General features: G+C 42.0%; 1 protein-coding gene across 2 annotated transcripts in view; it reads left to right on the forward strand.

Annotated features, from left to right (window-relative positions):
* The window catches only part of peak1 (pseudopodium-enriched atypical kinase 1), a 101,000-nt gene extending 83,588 nt beyond the window's left edge, over positions 1 to 17,412 (forward strand). For both annotated transcript variants that reach the window (XM_056386384.1, XM_056386385.1), the window contains 3 exons: positions 1,066 to 1,313; positions 8,056 to 8,879; positions 12,912 to 17,412. In XM_056386384.1, the coding sequence (XP_056242359.1) occupies positions 1,066 to 1,313; positions 8,056 to 8,879; positions 12,912 to 14,294 (2,455 nt within the window). In that variant the 3' untranslated portion in view covers positions 14,295 to 17,412. The remainder of the gene's footprint in view (positions 1 to 1,065; positions 1,314 to 8,055; positions 8,880 to 12,911) is intronic.
* The last annotated feature ends 1,304 nt before the right edge of the window (positions 17,413 to 18,716 follow it).

The following is an 18,716-nucleotide window of genomic DNA, read 5'->3' on the forward strand; positions in this document are numbered from 1 at the left end:
ATGCCCTATGGGGAAACTGTGGTGATGTCACTTCCTTAAAAAGACACGTATGTGGCTGATCCCCTGTACAACAGACATCTCTGGCAGTAATGAACTACAGCATAGCATCTCCGGGGCTTTCACACTGCGGTTGGAGTCACTCTGCAATCTGAACTCTCGCCGTGATAACACACCCTGAGTGACTGTCAGATATGACCTAGATTTCAATTGCCCACAAGTCAGATGGACCACTGTCAGTGCATTATGAAGATATGGCCTCCTGTTGTAATATGGAACAATATTTATTCATCTGCTGTAAGTCATTCTGAAAAGCAGAGACATAATGTGCAGCAGAAAAAAAAAAAAAGAAAGAAAAAAAATCAGTTAATAATCACATTTAGGTCTGCCACCTTATCATCACACTTTTTTCACCAATCTGCTGTGGCAGATTTAGATGAAATTCATCGCACTTCTATAAACACCTCAACTCATAGCCTCCCACTGTCACAGAGGGATCTTCAAAACATCTTATCACACACCCTTCTGACCTGCCTAGCCTTTTTTTTTTTTTTTTCCACCTTCCCTCAGGCAACGTATATGTAGTTGCGTTTGAAAAACATCAGGCTTCAAACCCCCCCCCCCCCCCCCCCCCCCCTCACAACAGCTGTGATGAAAACGATGAAGTGTGCTGATAAAGTGATGCAGACGCTGATGTCAGAAAGTGAAAAAACTGACCAGATAAAAACATTATTGTGTGTGTTTTGTTGCTGGTGTCGTGATATCTTAGATACAGTTATCAGTTATAGATGAAATTAACAATGACAGATGGAAGCCCTGATCAAAAGCAGCTTGTTTATCATCTATAAACACAACTGCACCCCTACTTCTTTTCTGATTTGTTTTGCAGATATTTTCATGCAGAATTAAACCTTATCATGAAGAGATTAATGAATAAAATCAAGGCAGTGGGTAAAATATCAGAAAGGAGAAAGGAAAAAAAACAAATATAATCAGACCATTAATAGAGCAAGTATCCCACATTTTTTATAACTAACCGAGCCGTGCCTCTCTCTCTGTCATGTGCAGCCAGGTACCGGTCAGTGCCAGCAACGCCAAGGATCGGGAGCTGCCCAGTGCCACCTTCCTGTCTGCCAAAGTGAATCTGGGGCTGGCGCTTGGGGAGAGCGAAGAGTGCCATGCCAACCAGGTTGCCACACCAGCTTCAGCCAGCGAGGGCAGCGCCAGCCTCGGAGAGCCAGAGGAGGATGGGAATCACTCCCATCACTCCCACTCCCCCGCCTCCAGCCAGTGCAGTGCCACATACAGCAACCTGGGTAAGAACGACACATGCGAGAGGAAGACGGTTTCTTAAACTGGTGTATTTATAAGAATGTGTATTAGCATTGCGTATGTCTTATATGAAACTGAGAAAACTTGTCTTAAAACAGTAGTTAGTGTGCTGCATAGGTAAGTGCGGGTACCACAAAGTCTGCAAGCTTTGTTCCTCCTGCGTAGGACTGATTTTGACTGCTTTTTGAACACTGTAACTGCCACCTCTGCCTGTATTCATTTTCATCTGGAGTTTGCATCGCAGGAAAAAATAGTTTGTGTCCTTCTGCAAAAAGACTCAATTTGCCGTAATTTACAACGAACAAGGTCCTTTTACTGTACGTTTTTTTATGCTTCTCAAAAAGCGTGAAGAGAAAAATGAGGGGGAGAATGCAAATAAGCTGCTGAACGTGCACTACAATCCCTCGGAGCGACAAAACTACAGATGGTTAAGTTCCACAGTGTTTGGCCTGCAAATGTTTTTGTTTTTTTGTGTGTGTGTGTGTGTGTGTGTGTGTGTGTGTGTGTGTGTGTGTGTGTGTGTGTGTTGTTGTAATGGTAACTAGAGTCAGTGGGTGAATATTTCAAGGATATGTCGTTCTTCAGTTTCTGCAGTTCACCTCAGTCCTACTGTAAGACGCTGGGTTTTTTCAGCATCAGCACGTCTCCACGCGTGACAAGTCATAATTTATTCCCTGCTAAATAAGGTGCAGCTCAAAATCTCAGAACACATCTTCTCATCCACAGCCTGCAAGTTGGAATCTAGATTAACCTGAAATAATTTATTTCAGCGAGGGGTGGAAATCTTTGTCCTGAGGTTAGCGCCTGTGTATTGAGCATGCTTCTCTCCCTGCTGAGCTGGGACTAATTCTCATCAAGGCTATTTGCTTCAGCAGATTTATTGGACATGCAGAAAAGAACAGAGGGTGGATCACTCTCATACATCAAGACATTATGCTATTTTTTTTTCTATCCTTCCATGTTTCATTGCCGTTGTCTCTTTGTATTGTTTCTGAAAACCATATTTGGTATGACTGACTCTGAAGTAGAGCTACACATAACAACATTATAAGAACATGTACTTCACGACCGTACCGTACATGACAGACTGCACCTTAAATAATTATGTGGTCCGACACTGGTATTACAAAGGTATTAAAGTCCACAGCTGAATGATTTACTTATTTAGAGACGAAACAAAAACAGACAAATCTGTTATAATTCTGTGTTTCTGTTTATCTTATTCTTTATGTCCACGACATCACCTGAAGCTAACGAATGGTATCGAAATAACGGAGAAAAAAAGTCTAATTTGCACTAAGGTTTGTTTTTGATGGGAAAAGCAAGATAGTAGACAATCATCGAGAGACACGAGCATATCTGTAAATCCTGTGCTGGTGCATCTACTATCTCACAAAAGACAAATTCACCAGGAGCCCTGCTGTTTCTTTCTCAATTCTGTTATTCTACACAGATGTGACAACACTTTAAACTGTTTTCCTGTTTTTAAGATCATTGTTTCAAGTGGTTAAAATTGAAAAAATTTGGAATGAGACAGCAGTGGCCAGATTTATTTATTTGTTAATTTGTTTGTTTATTTGAAGCAAGACATCCAAATGGCAAGGGAGACACATTTTGGCGTATGTTCTCATTATTATTAAAGCTTAATGCCTTAAGATTATTGTCTCAGCAGCCCATGATAGTAGAGTACATCAAATAACAAAGAGGCCCAAATCCCCGCTCTCTGGTTTATAATATTACTGCAGACCGCCATGTTGCATTCCTTTAATACCGTGATGATGAAGTTTGTATTAAATTCCCCAATTTGAAGCCTGTTTTTTTTTTTTTTTTTTTTTTGTGACAGTGGCCATTTTGTTATTTGTCAGCAGCTCAGTATCACAGGTTTGGTGGTGGTGGTGGTGGAGCGAAGGGAGGCAGAGAGATGGGCACAGCTGTCAAACATGCAGGCCACTTAAAACACGAAGCTCTCTGTGTGATTGAACAGGGTTTGAGAGAAAAAGTGGTAGAAACAAAAAAGCGATAGGTCAGAGAGAGTGGGTTTGTGGAGCAGATGCACTGCCGAGGTGCTTCACTGTGTGTTTTTTCACTCGTGTGTGTGTGTCGTTGCACTGAATAGACTCTTTTTTTTTTTACATGGGTATATGCAGACTGGGTACGCTGTGTTTGTGTGTGTGTTTTTGTGGGGGGATATATTGTGGATGTGCTAAAAGCTCCCTGGATAAAGCATGACGAGCTGCCTGCAGTCTAATTTGACTCTTCTACGTGCCGCTAATGAGGAACAAGGCAGGAGCTAGGAGTTAGTGTCTTTGTCTGCCTTCAAACATTGTGCAGTGTGTCACATTTGTTTGGGAGGATGTGTGTGGCCTTCAAGATTAACACACAGCCACTGAGTGCGATGCCTGTTTTTAACTTTCCACATCTCTCGCCTTTTCTACTTGTCAGGATCTCAGGATTGATTTACCATCTCTCTCACTGCTCTTCACTTTTTTGGCTGCAGTAATATTTCCTGCTCACACGATTTAGTGGAGAATCACTTTCAATTGTCTGTCTCTCTCTCTTTCTCTCCCCCTCTCTCTCCCTCTCTCTCTCTCTCTCTCTCTCTCTCTCTATCTCTCTCTCTCTCCCTCTCTCTCTCTCACTCGGTATATATACAGTATACACACACTTGTGTTTTAATCAGAGCATCAGGCAGTAGGAGGCAGAGCGCTCTCTGCCTCGCTCACTGAGAAATCTCCAGTATTGGTGGGAGCGTTGAGCCTGCCTGTTGGCACCAGCGGCTCCGCACAGACTCTCAGGGATGGAAGCAGAGAAAAGCTTTTCACTCTGCCTCCCTACGCAGCCGCTGCACCGCGTTTACCTAAAAACTTTGAGGCATTAGTGGAATTGAGGTAGGCTTGTTTTTCCTGTTTTTCCACCTTATCGCTCGGTGTTTGTCTCTTTCATCACCTGTTTATCTCGCTGTTATCAGGTGCCTCTTGCTCGTCCCATCGCCTCTTTATATATCTCTTTCTCTGTCACTTCCCTCACTTTTACCACCTCCAGCCACCTTCTCCACTGCTCTTGCTTCAATCCTCCCCTCTGTTCCTCTTTATTCTAGCCACCTCCTCCATCGTCTCCTGTTGCTGTGGTGTTAGTTTGATTGCGGCACGATGTGTGAACAATAATTACTCTGCAACAAGTTCATTCATCTCCTTACGAAGAAATGATGGAAAATTTCAGCCTCTGTTTACTGAAATTGTGAATGGAACGGCTTCATATGTAATTATTTTATATATTTGATATATCAAGGTTAATAACAGTTAATTTTTTCACTCAGTAGAATAAGTCACTTTCCTTTTAATTTGAAAGTGTTATAGCTTAATTGTATCCCAGTATAAGAGAAGATGAAAAAAAGGTGAATTTATTTTCTGTCATTTGTGGGTTTTAGTTTTGATTTATATCCTAAATATACTTAAATATAGAGGAAATCATTAACTCAGTCCTATTGGAGAATGTAGTCATTTTACTGCAACTGCCTCAGTACAGTAAATTCTTGTTTGTGTCATGCGTGGCTCGTTAGCAATCTTTTTTTTTCTTCTTTCTTTATTTAATATCTATGACGATGATGTTGATGTAATAATGTGCAGCAGAGAGAATGTGATGCCTCATTTAAATTTGCATACATTCGTACACACAGTTGGCTTGAGGAGATTGACAGCAGTAGCAGACGCACACACATTAGGTTCCGTGTTCTCGAGAAAAGAATTAGCTTTTTAATCCTGAGCAGATTTTCAAGAGATCGGGACTCTGCTGTTTTATCTCCTGGACGTGGACACCCGTCAGTTTCAGTTTATCACCACTTTTCACAAAATCTGTCACACGGTTTGTGTAATTGAAATCTGATCCTTTTCCCTCACGGTGAGATTATAGCAGCCTGTGTAGTTATGTTATAAGGCCATTCTACAATTGATGACACTAAAAGGTTTTGCACATGTTATTCTGGTAATGTTTAGTCTTGGTTTCTTTTTCTACTATTTTGATTTATTTTATATTTTTATACTTTATTTTGTCTATTTAATTATTGTATGGTATTTAGCCTTAAATTGCACTTTGTTCTTTTTTTTGTTTTTTTACCTATGTCATCCATCTATCTATCTATCTATCTATCTATCTATCTATCTACTTATCCATCCATCTATCTATTTATCTATCTGTCTGTCTGTAACTGAAAGAATTAGTCGATTACTTGGTTTGTCAATAACAAGAAAAATAATTTGCAGACTTTTTGATAATCATATAATTAAGAATTAATCAAGTAATTTTTCAAGCATAAATTTCAAACATTAAAACTGTAAACTGAATTTTTTGAGAAGCTTTGATGGATATTTTTCGGTATTTTTACATTTCATCGACAAAAAAATTTGATCAAACAAATAATCTGCAAATGAAACATTTTCGATCTAGCCAGGTGTACCTAATAAACTGCCAACTCAGAGTTTATTCTTGAAGTGAAGTGACAGTCGCAAACTGGGTGAGTCTTATGTAATAAAGTTAAGTCACAGGCAGCTTGCTGCCATAAAAGATAAAAGATGGAAAGAGACGGTTGTTTTCTTGGATGGATTACTGCAGATTGGTGGAGGAACACATTAAATATACTCATTCCAGGGAGGATTAACAAGACTCATTTACTTTATCCTGACTGCTCTTTCTTAAGGCTTCTCCTGCTTACTTAAAATGATGGCAGCATGAAGCACACGTGAGGAGTTATTCATACCGTTTGATGAGAATTTGTAATCATTAGCAGTAGGACTGTGTGTTCAAGCACATTCCTTTACCGTAGGGGTGGCAGCCTCCCTTCGTGGTCCTCCAAATAAATTGGGTTGTCCCCTGGTTAAAAAGCTGAGCAGAAGGCTTGTCAGTGACCTTGTACACCCACTCAGTTAAAACCATCAGGCTGTTTCATTCCCATCATACAAGAGGCACAAGTCCTTTGTTCTTTTCATCTTATCAGACACTTTTGTCTGACCCATCTGCCTCCATGGTCCTCATCTCCAGAGAACATGGGGAGGGGAGTCCAATCAACCCCTCAACCCTCCAATTCCCTCCCACCACCATCCCAGAAAAATAAGGTCACTTCAAGTCACTGATAAATGTGCCCTCCATGCTGCCTCTTTAAGCCTCACTGCAGAACAGAGCTGCAGATTGAGTCGGGCAGCTGGATGGTTGCAGGGATAACTTGTGCCCAGCTGCTCTCTGGCTTGAATTCTCCTCGGGGCCACCAGTCACCTCACGTGCCGCAGCACACAACCTTGTGTCACCCTCTCGTCCTCATGAGAGGCAGCAGGCCGGTGGGAGGCTGGAAACACTGTGGGGGAGGAACAAGTAGCGGTAGACAAGCTGGTGGTGAAAGTGTTGAGTGATTTGTATTGCAGGTGTCATTTTTACTCTGGTTTGATTATTGTAAAAGTCACATTCTGTGATAACTATAAATCATATTTGATCCCTGTTTTATCTTTATCTGCAGTTTTATCTTTTAGAAATTCCTTTTTTTTTTCAGAGCATCAGAAGCTATTTTCACAAAAACAACCTTTTAAGTGCTGAATCACTTGCCTTTTTGATCGTCTGCCCTCAGGGAAATTAATGAAAGCATCAAAACTTGAAAGTAAAATCTAAAAAACTTAAATAAACGGCAACAAGTGGCTAACTCACCTAGTTTAGATGTTTAGCTTATTTTATTTCTTTGGTATAATTGAACACATCCTGCCAGTGGTGGAAGACGTATTAATAAGCTCTGCTTAAGTAAAAGTAGCTATTTACATTACATTCATATTATATTTAGTTACATTATGACTTGTAAGCTTACTTGTATATCAGTGCTTTCTTTTATATATAAGATGTTTTTCTTTTGTTTGTAAAATCTCAGTCTGCAGTGAGATAACTAGTATCTGTAGCTGTCGAATGAATGTAGTGGAGTAAAAAGTAGGCAACAATATTTCCCTCTGAAATGTAGTAGAGTAAAACTATATAGTACCAGAAAATGGAAGTACTCAAATTGTACTTATGTACAGCACTGAGGTGCAGATAAAAGTCCCATATTTTACACTTTTCCAGTGATTTATTTGACGTTTTGATCCATGAGAAGATATATTTGTGGTTTTAAGAACCAAAAACCATCTCGGTGTAGTTTTACATCTCCTCTCTCAGGCCTCTCTCTGGAACTCTAGCAACAACAGGTCGGTGAGCCAATCAGAGGAGAGGATCTGAGCCTCTTTTCTGATTTTTCTGACTGTTTTATGAGTGATCGAATAAAAATATAGCAGATTTCAGGTAAACACTCACAAATCCTGCAAAGTTGCATGGTGAGTCCAGGTGCGCAGGGCTTGGGGCATGGATGAGAGCAGTGACTGTTGTAACATCACAAGTTCCAGAAGTCCTGACGGCTGGTTTTAAGGCTCAGTTTCTGAATACAGGCTGTGTGTATTTAACTGTGGACTTAGCGCTTTGATACTTTCACAGCATGTGAATTTATTTGAGTATTCTTCCAGACCTGCTTTGAAATCAAAAAACACATGGAAATTTCACTTTATTCAATATGAGACCTTTAAAGCTGTTTGAAGCAACTATGTGTATCGCATTATCCTCTCCACTCAGTTTTATATGGTGCAGTGGTTTTAGCACTTCATCAGTTTGAATTTCATTGATTCTTATTCACACTGAAAACATGGTGTTATCTTCCCTCTGTTCCAGGTCAATCCAGAGCCAACATGATACCACTGAAACAACCACGCAACACCAAGGCATCCAACGACACCTTGGCCTCCATCGACCTGGACGGCCTCGCTGACCAGCCAGCCCCCAAGGCCACACCACCACCACTACCTAAGAAGGCTGTACCTCGATCCAGTACTGAACCCAGCCTGGGAGGCAAAGAGCCAATGCAGGGAGCCCTGAGACCTCGGGCTGAGGCTAAACCTGGGGGCACCAATCTAAGTGTGGCCAACCCTCTGTACGACTTGGACTCCACCTGGGAGACAGCTAGTCAGAGCTCCTCTCTCAGCTCCGAGCCTCATCGGCCCCACAACCATGAAAGCGGTGACTCCCTAGAGAGGCCATCAGTTGCCGCGGCCACCAACAAGGGCCGCCCGACTAACAGCCCGTCCTCCCTGGTTCCTCAGCCTGCATCTGCTGCACCCGGTGGCACCACTGGCAGAGAGAGGAGGGCCTACCCAAGTACAGAGTCTCTGGCTGGAAGGGGTCGGACGACAGGCAGAGGTGGTGTTGCCGGAGGAGGAGGAGGCTCCAAACCCCAGAGACCTGCTCTTTACAGGGGTTTGGACAGCTGGGATGAGGTGGTGGGCAGGATTCGGGGTCTCCACACAGACACGCTGCGGAAGCTGGCAGCAAAGTGTGAGGACCGTTTCATGGCTGGCCAGAAGGATCACTTGAGATTTGGCACTGACAGCTGGTCCCACTTCAGGCTGACCACTGGGAAACCCTGCTGCGAGGCGGGGGATGCTGTTTACTACACTGCTTCCTACGCCAAGGACCCACTGGTCAACTACGCCATCAAGGTGAGATGTCCAGTTCTGTTTATAGATCAGTTTCTCCTGCCAAGTTACCACTTCTGCTTTGATGCACAGTATAATACTGTTTGACTTTTGCCAGGCGGAGGATACTAAAGATAAAATGTTTTCCTCGTATTTGGACGCTGGGGAGATGTAATTAAACCTCTTTTAAGCTTACTGAAATTTACCACAGGATGCACCTTTGATTTTTTTTTTTTTTTTTTTTGCTTGTGTCTAGATTAATTAATTCCGGTGAAATAATTTAGTGGTGTGCTGTATAACTGCAGTGATTAGTTGATTAAACGAGTGAATTGGCAGAAAATGTATCATTAACTTGTAGATGAAATAATCATTTTGATAATCAGTTACAACTTTTCTTGTTTCAGCTTCTCCACTGTGAGAAATGGAATATCTGCTGAACCGGATAGATGTGACTATAAGAGTCACAGACTGTCTGTTTTGATAGCATTGATATAATAATGACTTCATTTAGAGAACTTTATGCAAAGTCATACTAAATGCCATACATTGCATGTAAAATTTTAAATTTTTAATCAAGGTATGACCATGTAACACTGACTGACTGCACAAACTGAGCTAGTTTGTCTCACATCTCTGTCAAATTATATACAGCTCCTCCTTATGGGCCTACACCTCAGAAAAGCTGCATTCTATAATATATACCTTTACAAGAATCTTACAACAAATATTTTATTTTCACCCTTTGAATATATTTTTTTGTGTGTCTGTGTATGTTTTGGCGTCCTTGCTTTGCAGTCTCCCAGCGTCGAAAAGGCTTTTAGATGAATTTGGAGTCTGGTGATCGCTGTCCTTTCGGCAGATTTATTAAATCCTTGTATTTTCTCCTCCCACTCGCTTAGCTGAGGTGGCGGATTGTGTTTGTGCTGAAATATTAGCACTTAAACTTTGAGCCTTTAGGGCACAACCTTGTGCAATAAGACATGTGTGAATGTGTTTGGTTTTTTTTTATACATATATATATACACAATTGTGTGAGGGTAGCAGTTTTTTCTTACTGTGTGTGTGTGTGTGTGTGTGTGTGTGTGTGTGTGTGTGTGTGTGTGTGTGTGTGTGTGTGTGTGTGTGTGTGTGTGTGTGTGAGAGAGAGAGAAAGAAAGACAGAGTAGAGGGGGGTGTGGGGGTTGGGGGCAGAGCTTGCTGGAAGAGTTCTGAAGCTAAATACAAAGCAGATATGGATGAAGGTTGCATTATTCACAGGATATGAAACTCTCTATGCTCCACAGCACTTCAAAGCTTCGCCTTCATATTAGCAGCAAGCTCAAGAGAAAGTCCTGTTTTTTTATGATGCTCATCCATAAATAAGGGAATCAGGAGCAGCAGAAGCAGCAGAACACAAACACTTCCCAATTAAACTTTCCCCAACTCTCCATTTTAATGTGGCCCAGTTGCACTCCTGCCTCCCTTAACTCCCGTACATGGAGCTGATCCTCCTGCAAATGAGATTTTGCACGCTGTGATATTTTTAATGCGGCGCTAATTATTCATAATCCACCTTTAGCATGTCTGTGTGAAGTCCTAACTCTCAGATGAATTCGGCAAGTGACTCGGTGTGCTTTTAAGCTTCACGGTGTCCCTGAAATGTCGACCTGGAGCTCTGTGTCACAACCGGCAACACTTCTGCAGAATGTGGTTTCTAAACCGTGAAAAGCCTATAGATGTTTTCAAAGAATGATCAGTAGGCAGCTGTAGTCTCAGCCAACATGTCTAAACAAACATCCAGTGAACATTGTACATTCCTACAGAGCTGCACAGTGTCTTCACTGGTGCAGCGTTTTCATTCCACATGACAATCTAATATACTGTGCATAAATTATGCCAAAGTGCACCAAGTTTAAAGTCGGTCTTGGAAGTAATAAAGTGAAATGATTGAGGTAGTAGCAGTCATAAAAAGCCACACACACACACACACACACACACACACAAGGTTTTATTGCAGCCTTGTTCAGAGCCATATTCTCATATGAACTCTGGACAGTATCAGGAGAATCAGGTCCAGACATTGTTGTAGTTGTAATATAGTTGGCCTGTCACACCTGTAGCACACAGCAGGAGATTGTCCGTGTCTGACGGTTCTCACCTTTGGTTTAGGCGAGCGGCGGCGCCTGGGCAGAGCGTGCAGGAGGCAGGCAGGACAGAAACGTCACCAACACGCCCACTCGCTTACAATGGCCTGCTCAGTTCACACATCGGCTCGATTGGACATTACATGGACTTTTTATTAGGGCTGGCAAGGCTAAAGTCCGTTAAATGTCCGGTCCAACTGATTCAGACATTTGCATAGACTAGATAAGTTCAGGGTTGCACTACATGTTACTCAAAGACAAACACCTATAGCAGGGCTATGATTCAATATTATTATGTATGAACTTTTAATCCTGATGATAATATGATTTTGCTTTACAAAAATATGTTGTCCAAATTAACAGTTCCAAGGGAAATGTAATTTAAAACTTACAAAATTACTTTTTTATGACTCTTGTGACTTGTTTCGTCTAAAAGCACAATGTAGTTCACTACATTAATAATTTGGTCTCAGTTATGTGTAATTTTTCGTACATACGCCATGTCGTGATTCATATCAACAGTGACTGTAGCTCAATCATAGGGTAATTGGTTATTGGTTTGATTCCTGGCAAGTGTCTTTTAGCAAGACACCAAACCCCATAATGCTCCCAATGTGGCGTATGTAAATATAAGTCAGTTGCACAAAAGATTGTAAGTTAGTTTTGACAAAATGTATGTAATATTGCTATATATAATACTGATGGTTGTTTGATTTTATGCTCTGCATAATTTTTTCAAATCAAGATTTTCAAGAAAATTGACATGCAGCGCTGCAGAGGTGTTTCACTGTCCGTCTGCACGTTGAAGTCCTTTTTCTTATGAGAGAAATAAGCTAAACACACAAAACCGATAAACAACAATTCTGAACCAAATTCAACCTCAAGGTCCCAGATGAAGGTCATTTACTTCCTTAATATTATATTATATCCTGGGTCAGTAAATTAATTCTGAATCTACACATTACTTTCAAACTATATTTTGACAGTGATATGTTTACTCATGTTGATCATGTCAAAAAAGTGAACCGGAAAGATCGCTATTAATTATTAATTTGAAAAAAGTTGTTCATTGTTCACCTTTAAAAGCCTTAGTAATGTATCATGACTTCTTTCCCTTCGTTGGTATTTTAGTGCCTGTTGTTGCGTCTGCAGAGACTGATCCTATCCTTGACTTGGCTTCTCCTCTGTGCTGTGATCAAAGTGTGGAGAGACAGCGAGCTGCAGAGGCTGTCACTGTGGTTTAGGAGACAGTGACACCCTCTCCCTGCTGTCTATGACAGCCTGGAGTCTGCTATCTGCTTCTCTCAGCTCTATACAGTGCATCATTAACGGCATGAGCTGAAATGTTCTGGAGAGAGTGAGCGGGACAGAGAGTTTTGAAAGAAACAGAAAACATCTTTGATCTTTGAGTCCTCCAGTGCATTCTTTGCTAAATGGGTGTGTTTTGTTCCTGATGATGCAGAAGGTTACAGTTTGTTTAAAAGTCTCCCAGGGCAGTCGAGGGGCAATTTCTGTTGCTAGTAGAGTTTATTTTATTTTATTTTAATTAATAAAGATAAAGATAAAGAAAGATACTAACATCGCCTTTTATATTTAAAAAGTTGTTGGCAACCATATTAACATTGATGTGTTAGTCTGTCCTTGAGTACTCTCTGACTTCCCTCCTCTGTCTGCCACAGCCCCAAACCCATTTATCCCTACTGAAGATGTAAAACTTTAAATTTAGAATAAAAACCATATTGAATATCACATAAGAATAACATATCATGGTTCACAAACCTTGTCATGGTTTTTCTTGACAAAAACAAATTTATAGAATATCTCCAGTCTTTATTTGTATTTTCGCAGATTGTTAATCCTACAGTAGTGTCTCAGCTCAAAAACAAAACTTGCATCAATGTTCACGTTCTTTTCTCTTTCTTTGTTTATCTAGATCTGTCGGAGCAAAGTGAAGGAGACCCAGCAGCAGTTTTTCCACAGCCTTGCAGTGAGACAGAGCCTGGCTGTGCACTTCAACATCCAGCAGGACTGCGGACACTTCCTGGCTGACGTCCCCGCCCGCCTGCTGCCCTGGGAAGAGGAAGAAGATGAGGAGGAGGAAGAGGAAGAGGAGGAAGACGTAAACGGGCTGAAGGAGAAAGAGAAAGAAGCTAAGCCGGAATCCAAGACGACAGACTCCAAAGCTCCAAATGGTAAATTAGATGAAACCCCAGCAGCAGGTCACATGAACACTGCCGGTCGCTTGCGGAGCCGAGTGGTGGTCATCACACGTGAGGTGCCCTTCCAGACGGTGGCGGACTTTGTCCGAGAAGGTGTGGCCCGACACACTCATAACCCGGAGCTGTACGAGCGTCAGGTCTGTCTCCTCCTGCTCCAGCTGTGCTCCGGCCTGGAGCACATGAAACCTTATCACGTGACCCACTGTGACCTGCGACTGGAAAACCTGCTGCTGGTCAACTGCCAGCCCGGCAGCCCCTGGAATCTGGACTTACTCGAGCCCAACAACAACAGCAACAGCAGCAGCTCTGGTGCCACCTCTGCCGGTGCTGCCGCTGCCGCTGCCAACGCCACGTGCCCCGCCCGCCTCATCATCAGTAACTTTTCCCAAGCAAAGCAGAAGAGCGCTCTCATGACAGCTGACCCTGGTACACTGCGCGACCAGTCCCGCCTGGCACCTGAAATCGTCACAGCTACTCAGTACCGCAAATGTGACGAGTTTCAGACTGGGATTCTCATCTACGAGATGCTGCACCGGCCCAACCCCTTTGAGGAGACACCGGAGCTTAAGGAGATCGAGTACACCTGGGCGGACCTGCCGCCGCTGCCGGTCAGATCGCTCTACTCACAGGGCCTGCAGCAGCTGGCCAGGTTACTGCTCACCGTCAACCCCTCTGAAAGGATCCGGATGTCCGAGGCCCGCGCCTGCCTGCAGTGCCTCCTCTGGGGCCCTCGGGAGGACTTGTTCCAGGCTCTGGGCTGCAGCAGCACAGGCCCCATGTCAGGGGCCACTTCCAGCCAGCGTGAGGCCACCCTCCAGAACTGGCTGGACCTGAAGCGGACACTGATGATGATCAAGTTTGCGGAGCGCTCGCTGGACACGGCTTGCGGCGTGAGCCTGGAGGACTGGCTGTGCTGCCAATATCTGGCGTTCGCCACCACAGACACCCTGAGCCGGGTGGTGCACATCCTGCAGCAGCCGCAGCCACATCCTCAGTCCCAGAACCAGAACCAGCCGGCGCACCCAGCACAGAACCAAACTCAGACCCAAACACATCTAGCACACACCTTCCACCTGACTCAGTCACAGCCACTCTGAGTTCCTCTTCCCAACTGTTACTATGGCAACAGATCCAACTTCCCCCGTGTGGTCCCTCTGCTGACGTTAAAGTGTGATGTAAGCTAATAGTCAGCTTTGTTGTTGCAGCAGCCACAGGGCTCACCTAAAACTAATCAGCTGGTTGTGCAATGTCTGTGTTTTCTTCATGGACAAATCAATCCACAGAGCGAGAGGCCGTGTTCCCATCAAACAGCTTCATGACCAGGGTTATTCATAGCAACAAGATTAGCAACCGCACGATGCTCAGGAGTCCGACAAATTAAGTGGCTGTCTGACATCGTCCTCAAATCCAGCCCAAGACAAACTGAAACATTAGAGCAAGTTGATTTCATTTTGGCTCGTGGGAGTGAAGCGGTAGACGTTCAGTCAATCTGTGTCTGTAGCTTTTCACTTCTCGCATATGTTAGGAAAGGAAACCAGAGCTGGACTGGAGAGATGTGTGAGGGACTCTAGATTTTTCTTTTTTTTTCAGCCACGTTCTTAAAGACCACAGACTTATCAGCTCTGTATATTAGATACAGTTTGCAAGGCAGCTGCCTCTGTGCTTAATTGAAGAGTGTGTCAAATGGAATAAATTCAAGGTTTTATATCATTACACATGAATATTTCACACAAGTTTCACCAGACATCTAAAGATACGCCGCGGTTAGATTTTTGGAGGAAAGTTGAGATGGCATCAGAAGTTTTTTATCCCAATTATTTAGGCCCTTATCACATAGAGTTGTTTTTGTTTTTTTGAAGCAACAATTCACTCTTGAAAAGATGCAGATTTGAAATCTTTAAGTGAAATTAAGGGAGATCATTTGAAATGAAGGCAGTGGGGAATAAAGGAAAACAAACTTCCCGATGATGGATTTGTCTCCAAAATCAAATCTAAACAGGGTGATATATAATTTTTTTAATCTTGACTGATGAAATGTGTTTTTCCACTGAAGCCAAAGATCTGCCACAGACGGTCCATTTGGAGGCTTTAAAGATACTTCTGCACATTTAAACCAGAGATGTTTATTTCAGTTTATTACAAAACACAGTAAGACATGATTTAACAGTAACTAGATTTTTGATTGGTTAGTCCCAGTGTTTGCACAGACTCCCTTCAGATCAGTGAAATGTCACAGTTTATGGTTTAAAAATTCAAAAGCCAACCAGGAGTTGAATTTTTTAACAAACATTACAAACAATGCTGTTGCATCACACCATACTTCACACTTCTTAACTGGGCTTCGGATGAGGGAGGTGATGAACACTGAGCTTGAGCTAATTTTGGTTTAGCAGTTTTCAGAGCACAGTTAACAAGTTTGAGACGCTTTGAAGCTAAAATGGGACACAACTGCCCCGACTGTGGGTTTGGTTTCTCGTCGGAGTATGTGCAATTATTATCTTTTTGTTATGTCCTCTTGGAGGTAACGGTGGATGAACGTTGTTATGACATTATGCAGTCTTTTACTAATCCTCTCTTCCATTAGTTTTGTGGCACATAAACTGATTCGTTTCAGTTAAATCCTGCAACTTTAGAAACAAAGTGAATCTCGGTGTGAAGAACTTCTCACGGTGGAGAGGAGACGGAGACGTTTCAGGGACTGCAAAAAGTTCTTCTTTTGTCTATTGTGTTGTTTTTGTCAAGTAGTTTTCGAACGGTTCTGCGTTACAGATGACTTTTGCACATTCAGTCTGAACGTCGGTGCTCCTCGATGGAGACTGAAGACATGATGATGATGATGATTGATGATGGTGATGATGATAATGATGCAGGAGAGACTGAGAAAAGTTCCCGTGAATTTGAGGAACTGGATTTGATTTGTTTTGCAGCGTGTGGAATGTAAATGTTTTGCCTGGACTGAAACAGACATTTGGACTCTGGTCTCGTCGGCTCCCGAACACACTCATCTTCCAACTGAACCACTTTGTTTCACATTTAAACTCTTTGTGTAATAATCAACCTCGCAGAGAAACTACTCAACCACTGGGACTTCCATTCCTCCGGCCTAGTTTCCCGTCCTCCTGTAGTTCTCTGGCAGCACATCCTGTCTTGATGCTCCCTGCTTGTCACTCAAACGATCTGTTCTGCTTTAATTAAATGAGCTGTGTGTTATTGATCAGCACCTTCCCGCCTGGGGTCAGTGGAAGCGACACAAGCCTCAGCTTCCCCATAAAAGAAACTTTGCGAGTTACATGCACATGGGTTAATTTGTGGTTATGATGAGCAAACACCTTGAATTCAGAACTATACTTTTCAAACTGACACTGCAGAAAGGCTTCGCATCTACACGTTCACTTCATTTTGCTCTGATTAAGTTTTTTTTTTCATATCCAGCAGTTCAGTTAGTCACGGGGGGGATGGGGGGGGCGCAGGATCCTGTGTTTGTTTTACTGCAGATGTACAGAACAAGACTTAATGGTCCACGGAGTGAAAATGAGCAAAGCAGGTGTGAGTTTGTTGGTTTGTGTACTGAGGAATGTGTGTGGACGGCACTGGTGGCTGTCCTTGTATTTAGAGATTTAAGCCTTTATATATTATATATAGTATAAATATATATAACCTTTATCTATTTTAATCCACACACTATTTTGTCGAGTACGGAGCACCTGTATTTCTGTCTTTAGAGTCTAATTATCATTTATTCATTTTTAAAGCTTTACTTGACTTTCTTCAACCTCGCTCGTTCTGGGGGAAGAAAAAGGTGAGTAGTTATCACTGTCCTGAACAAAGGATAAATGAAAAAGATCTTATTCTTCAATTGCATTATTATACAGAACAATGTACAGTATTTTTACCCCCCCTTGTAAAGAAAAAAGAAAAAATTACCTGCTTAGGAGATGAACCACTTTGAGAAGAGGCTGAAGGACGACGCACCGTTAAAACCCAGCATCCGTCAGCTGTACGACTTGCAGCACATGTTGCTTCTTTCGCCCTCTCTTTCTCTCTTTGCTCTGGTTTTTCTCTCTGCATTGTTAATTGCCACTGAACAGAAAAACAGAAGCTCTCCGTGGCTTTCTATTGATATGTGTACAGTATGTCTCCTGGCCTGCCGCCATTTATTGTTGATCAAGTTAACCAACAGTAACAGAACAATAAATATATGTTTTTATAGATAAACTTTTGCCATTGTCTTCTTGGTGCTGTGGTTTTGCTTGATTTGACCCTGCAGTGGGAAAATCACTAGAAACTGTTGGAACTGGACGGATTGTAAAAGGGAGGTCAGTCATTACTTTAGTAGATTTTTTTACGCATTTTTAGTCATTTTTAAAGTCTATTTCACTGTCGCTCGATTCTTTATTACATATGTGAGTTATGATTTTAGGATGAAGAATAGCTTGTGCAGTGAAAGCCTTTTTTTCCACTCATTTTGGACCTGAACTGATTCAAGTGTGTCACAGATTTCAGCAAAAAAAAAAAAAAAGAACCATCCTCAAGCCTTGGGCTGACAATGAGCCTTTAAATTATTTACAGTGACCATACTAAAACTGGAAACATATTAATCATTTCAGTGGTTTGGAACATCGACCAGATCTCTGTGATTTTTTTTTTTTTTTTTTTTTTCTCTTTTAAACTCCAGAGAAACCTGAAATCTCAAGTGTTTCAATTTGACTTTTCTTTCATGGTAAAGTTTAAGAACTTGCTCATCCCTTTTCTCAGCAGACGTCCATCTCTGTATCTTAAAGATGAGGAAGTTCCTGCACGTCAAGAGAGTTATTTATTTTATTTAGTTATTTTCTTCAGTTTGAAGCTGCATCAATGGATGTTTCCAGAATGTTAGATTTCAGATTGAAAGGTTTTCTCTCTGACGTAGTTATAATGCCAATGGGGGGGGGGGGGGTTTGTGGAATCTAATTAAGCACCTTAACAAAATGTAGGGTGTGTACCTTTACTAAATTATTTTGATGGTAAGTACAATTTATAAACTTCTAACCTAAGTTCCTGCAACATTTCATCACGTTCGTCTTTTTCGAACACAAAGTCGAGAGAATAAAAACGATTGTTCGGGCCAAATGAAATAGTTTTTCTGCAACACATGCATGAGTCGTACACTGGCTCTGGGAGGTGTGTGTCCTTTCATCTGAGCATGGCAGTATTTCTGTCACTACAATATCTCCACCACCAGATGGAGACATTCAAAAGGCAATGGAAAAACCATGATGCAGTGCCCTCCTGCTGTTCAGCCTCCTATCTGACTGCTACAGCGTTCACTTTGGCTTTCATGTGTGGCCACATTCACTTCAGTGTGTAGTAAAGGCCGTGTAAACATGTTGTATGAATTGTACTGTACAAATATGAAAGCAAAGATGTTTATTTACAGCGCCTTGTGTGAATCTGCTATTGATGAAAGTCATTCAGCGTGAAGCAAAAAGATGAGATTATTCTGTCTAGACTGAGATTATACTCTTATCTAACATAATATG

The sequence above is a fragment of the Seriola aureovittata genome, chromosome 10 (assembly GCF_021018895.1).
Source record: "Seriola aureovittata isolate HTS-2021-v1 ecotype China chromosome 10, ASM2101889v1, whole genome shotgun sequence".
NCBI classification, from domain to species: domain Eukaryota; kingdom Metazoa; phylum Chordata; class Actinopteri; order Carangiformes; family Carangidae; genus Seriola; species Seriola aureovittata.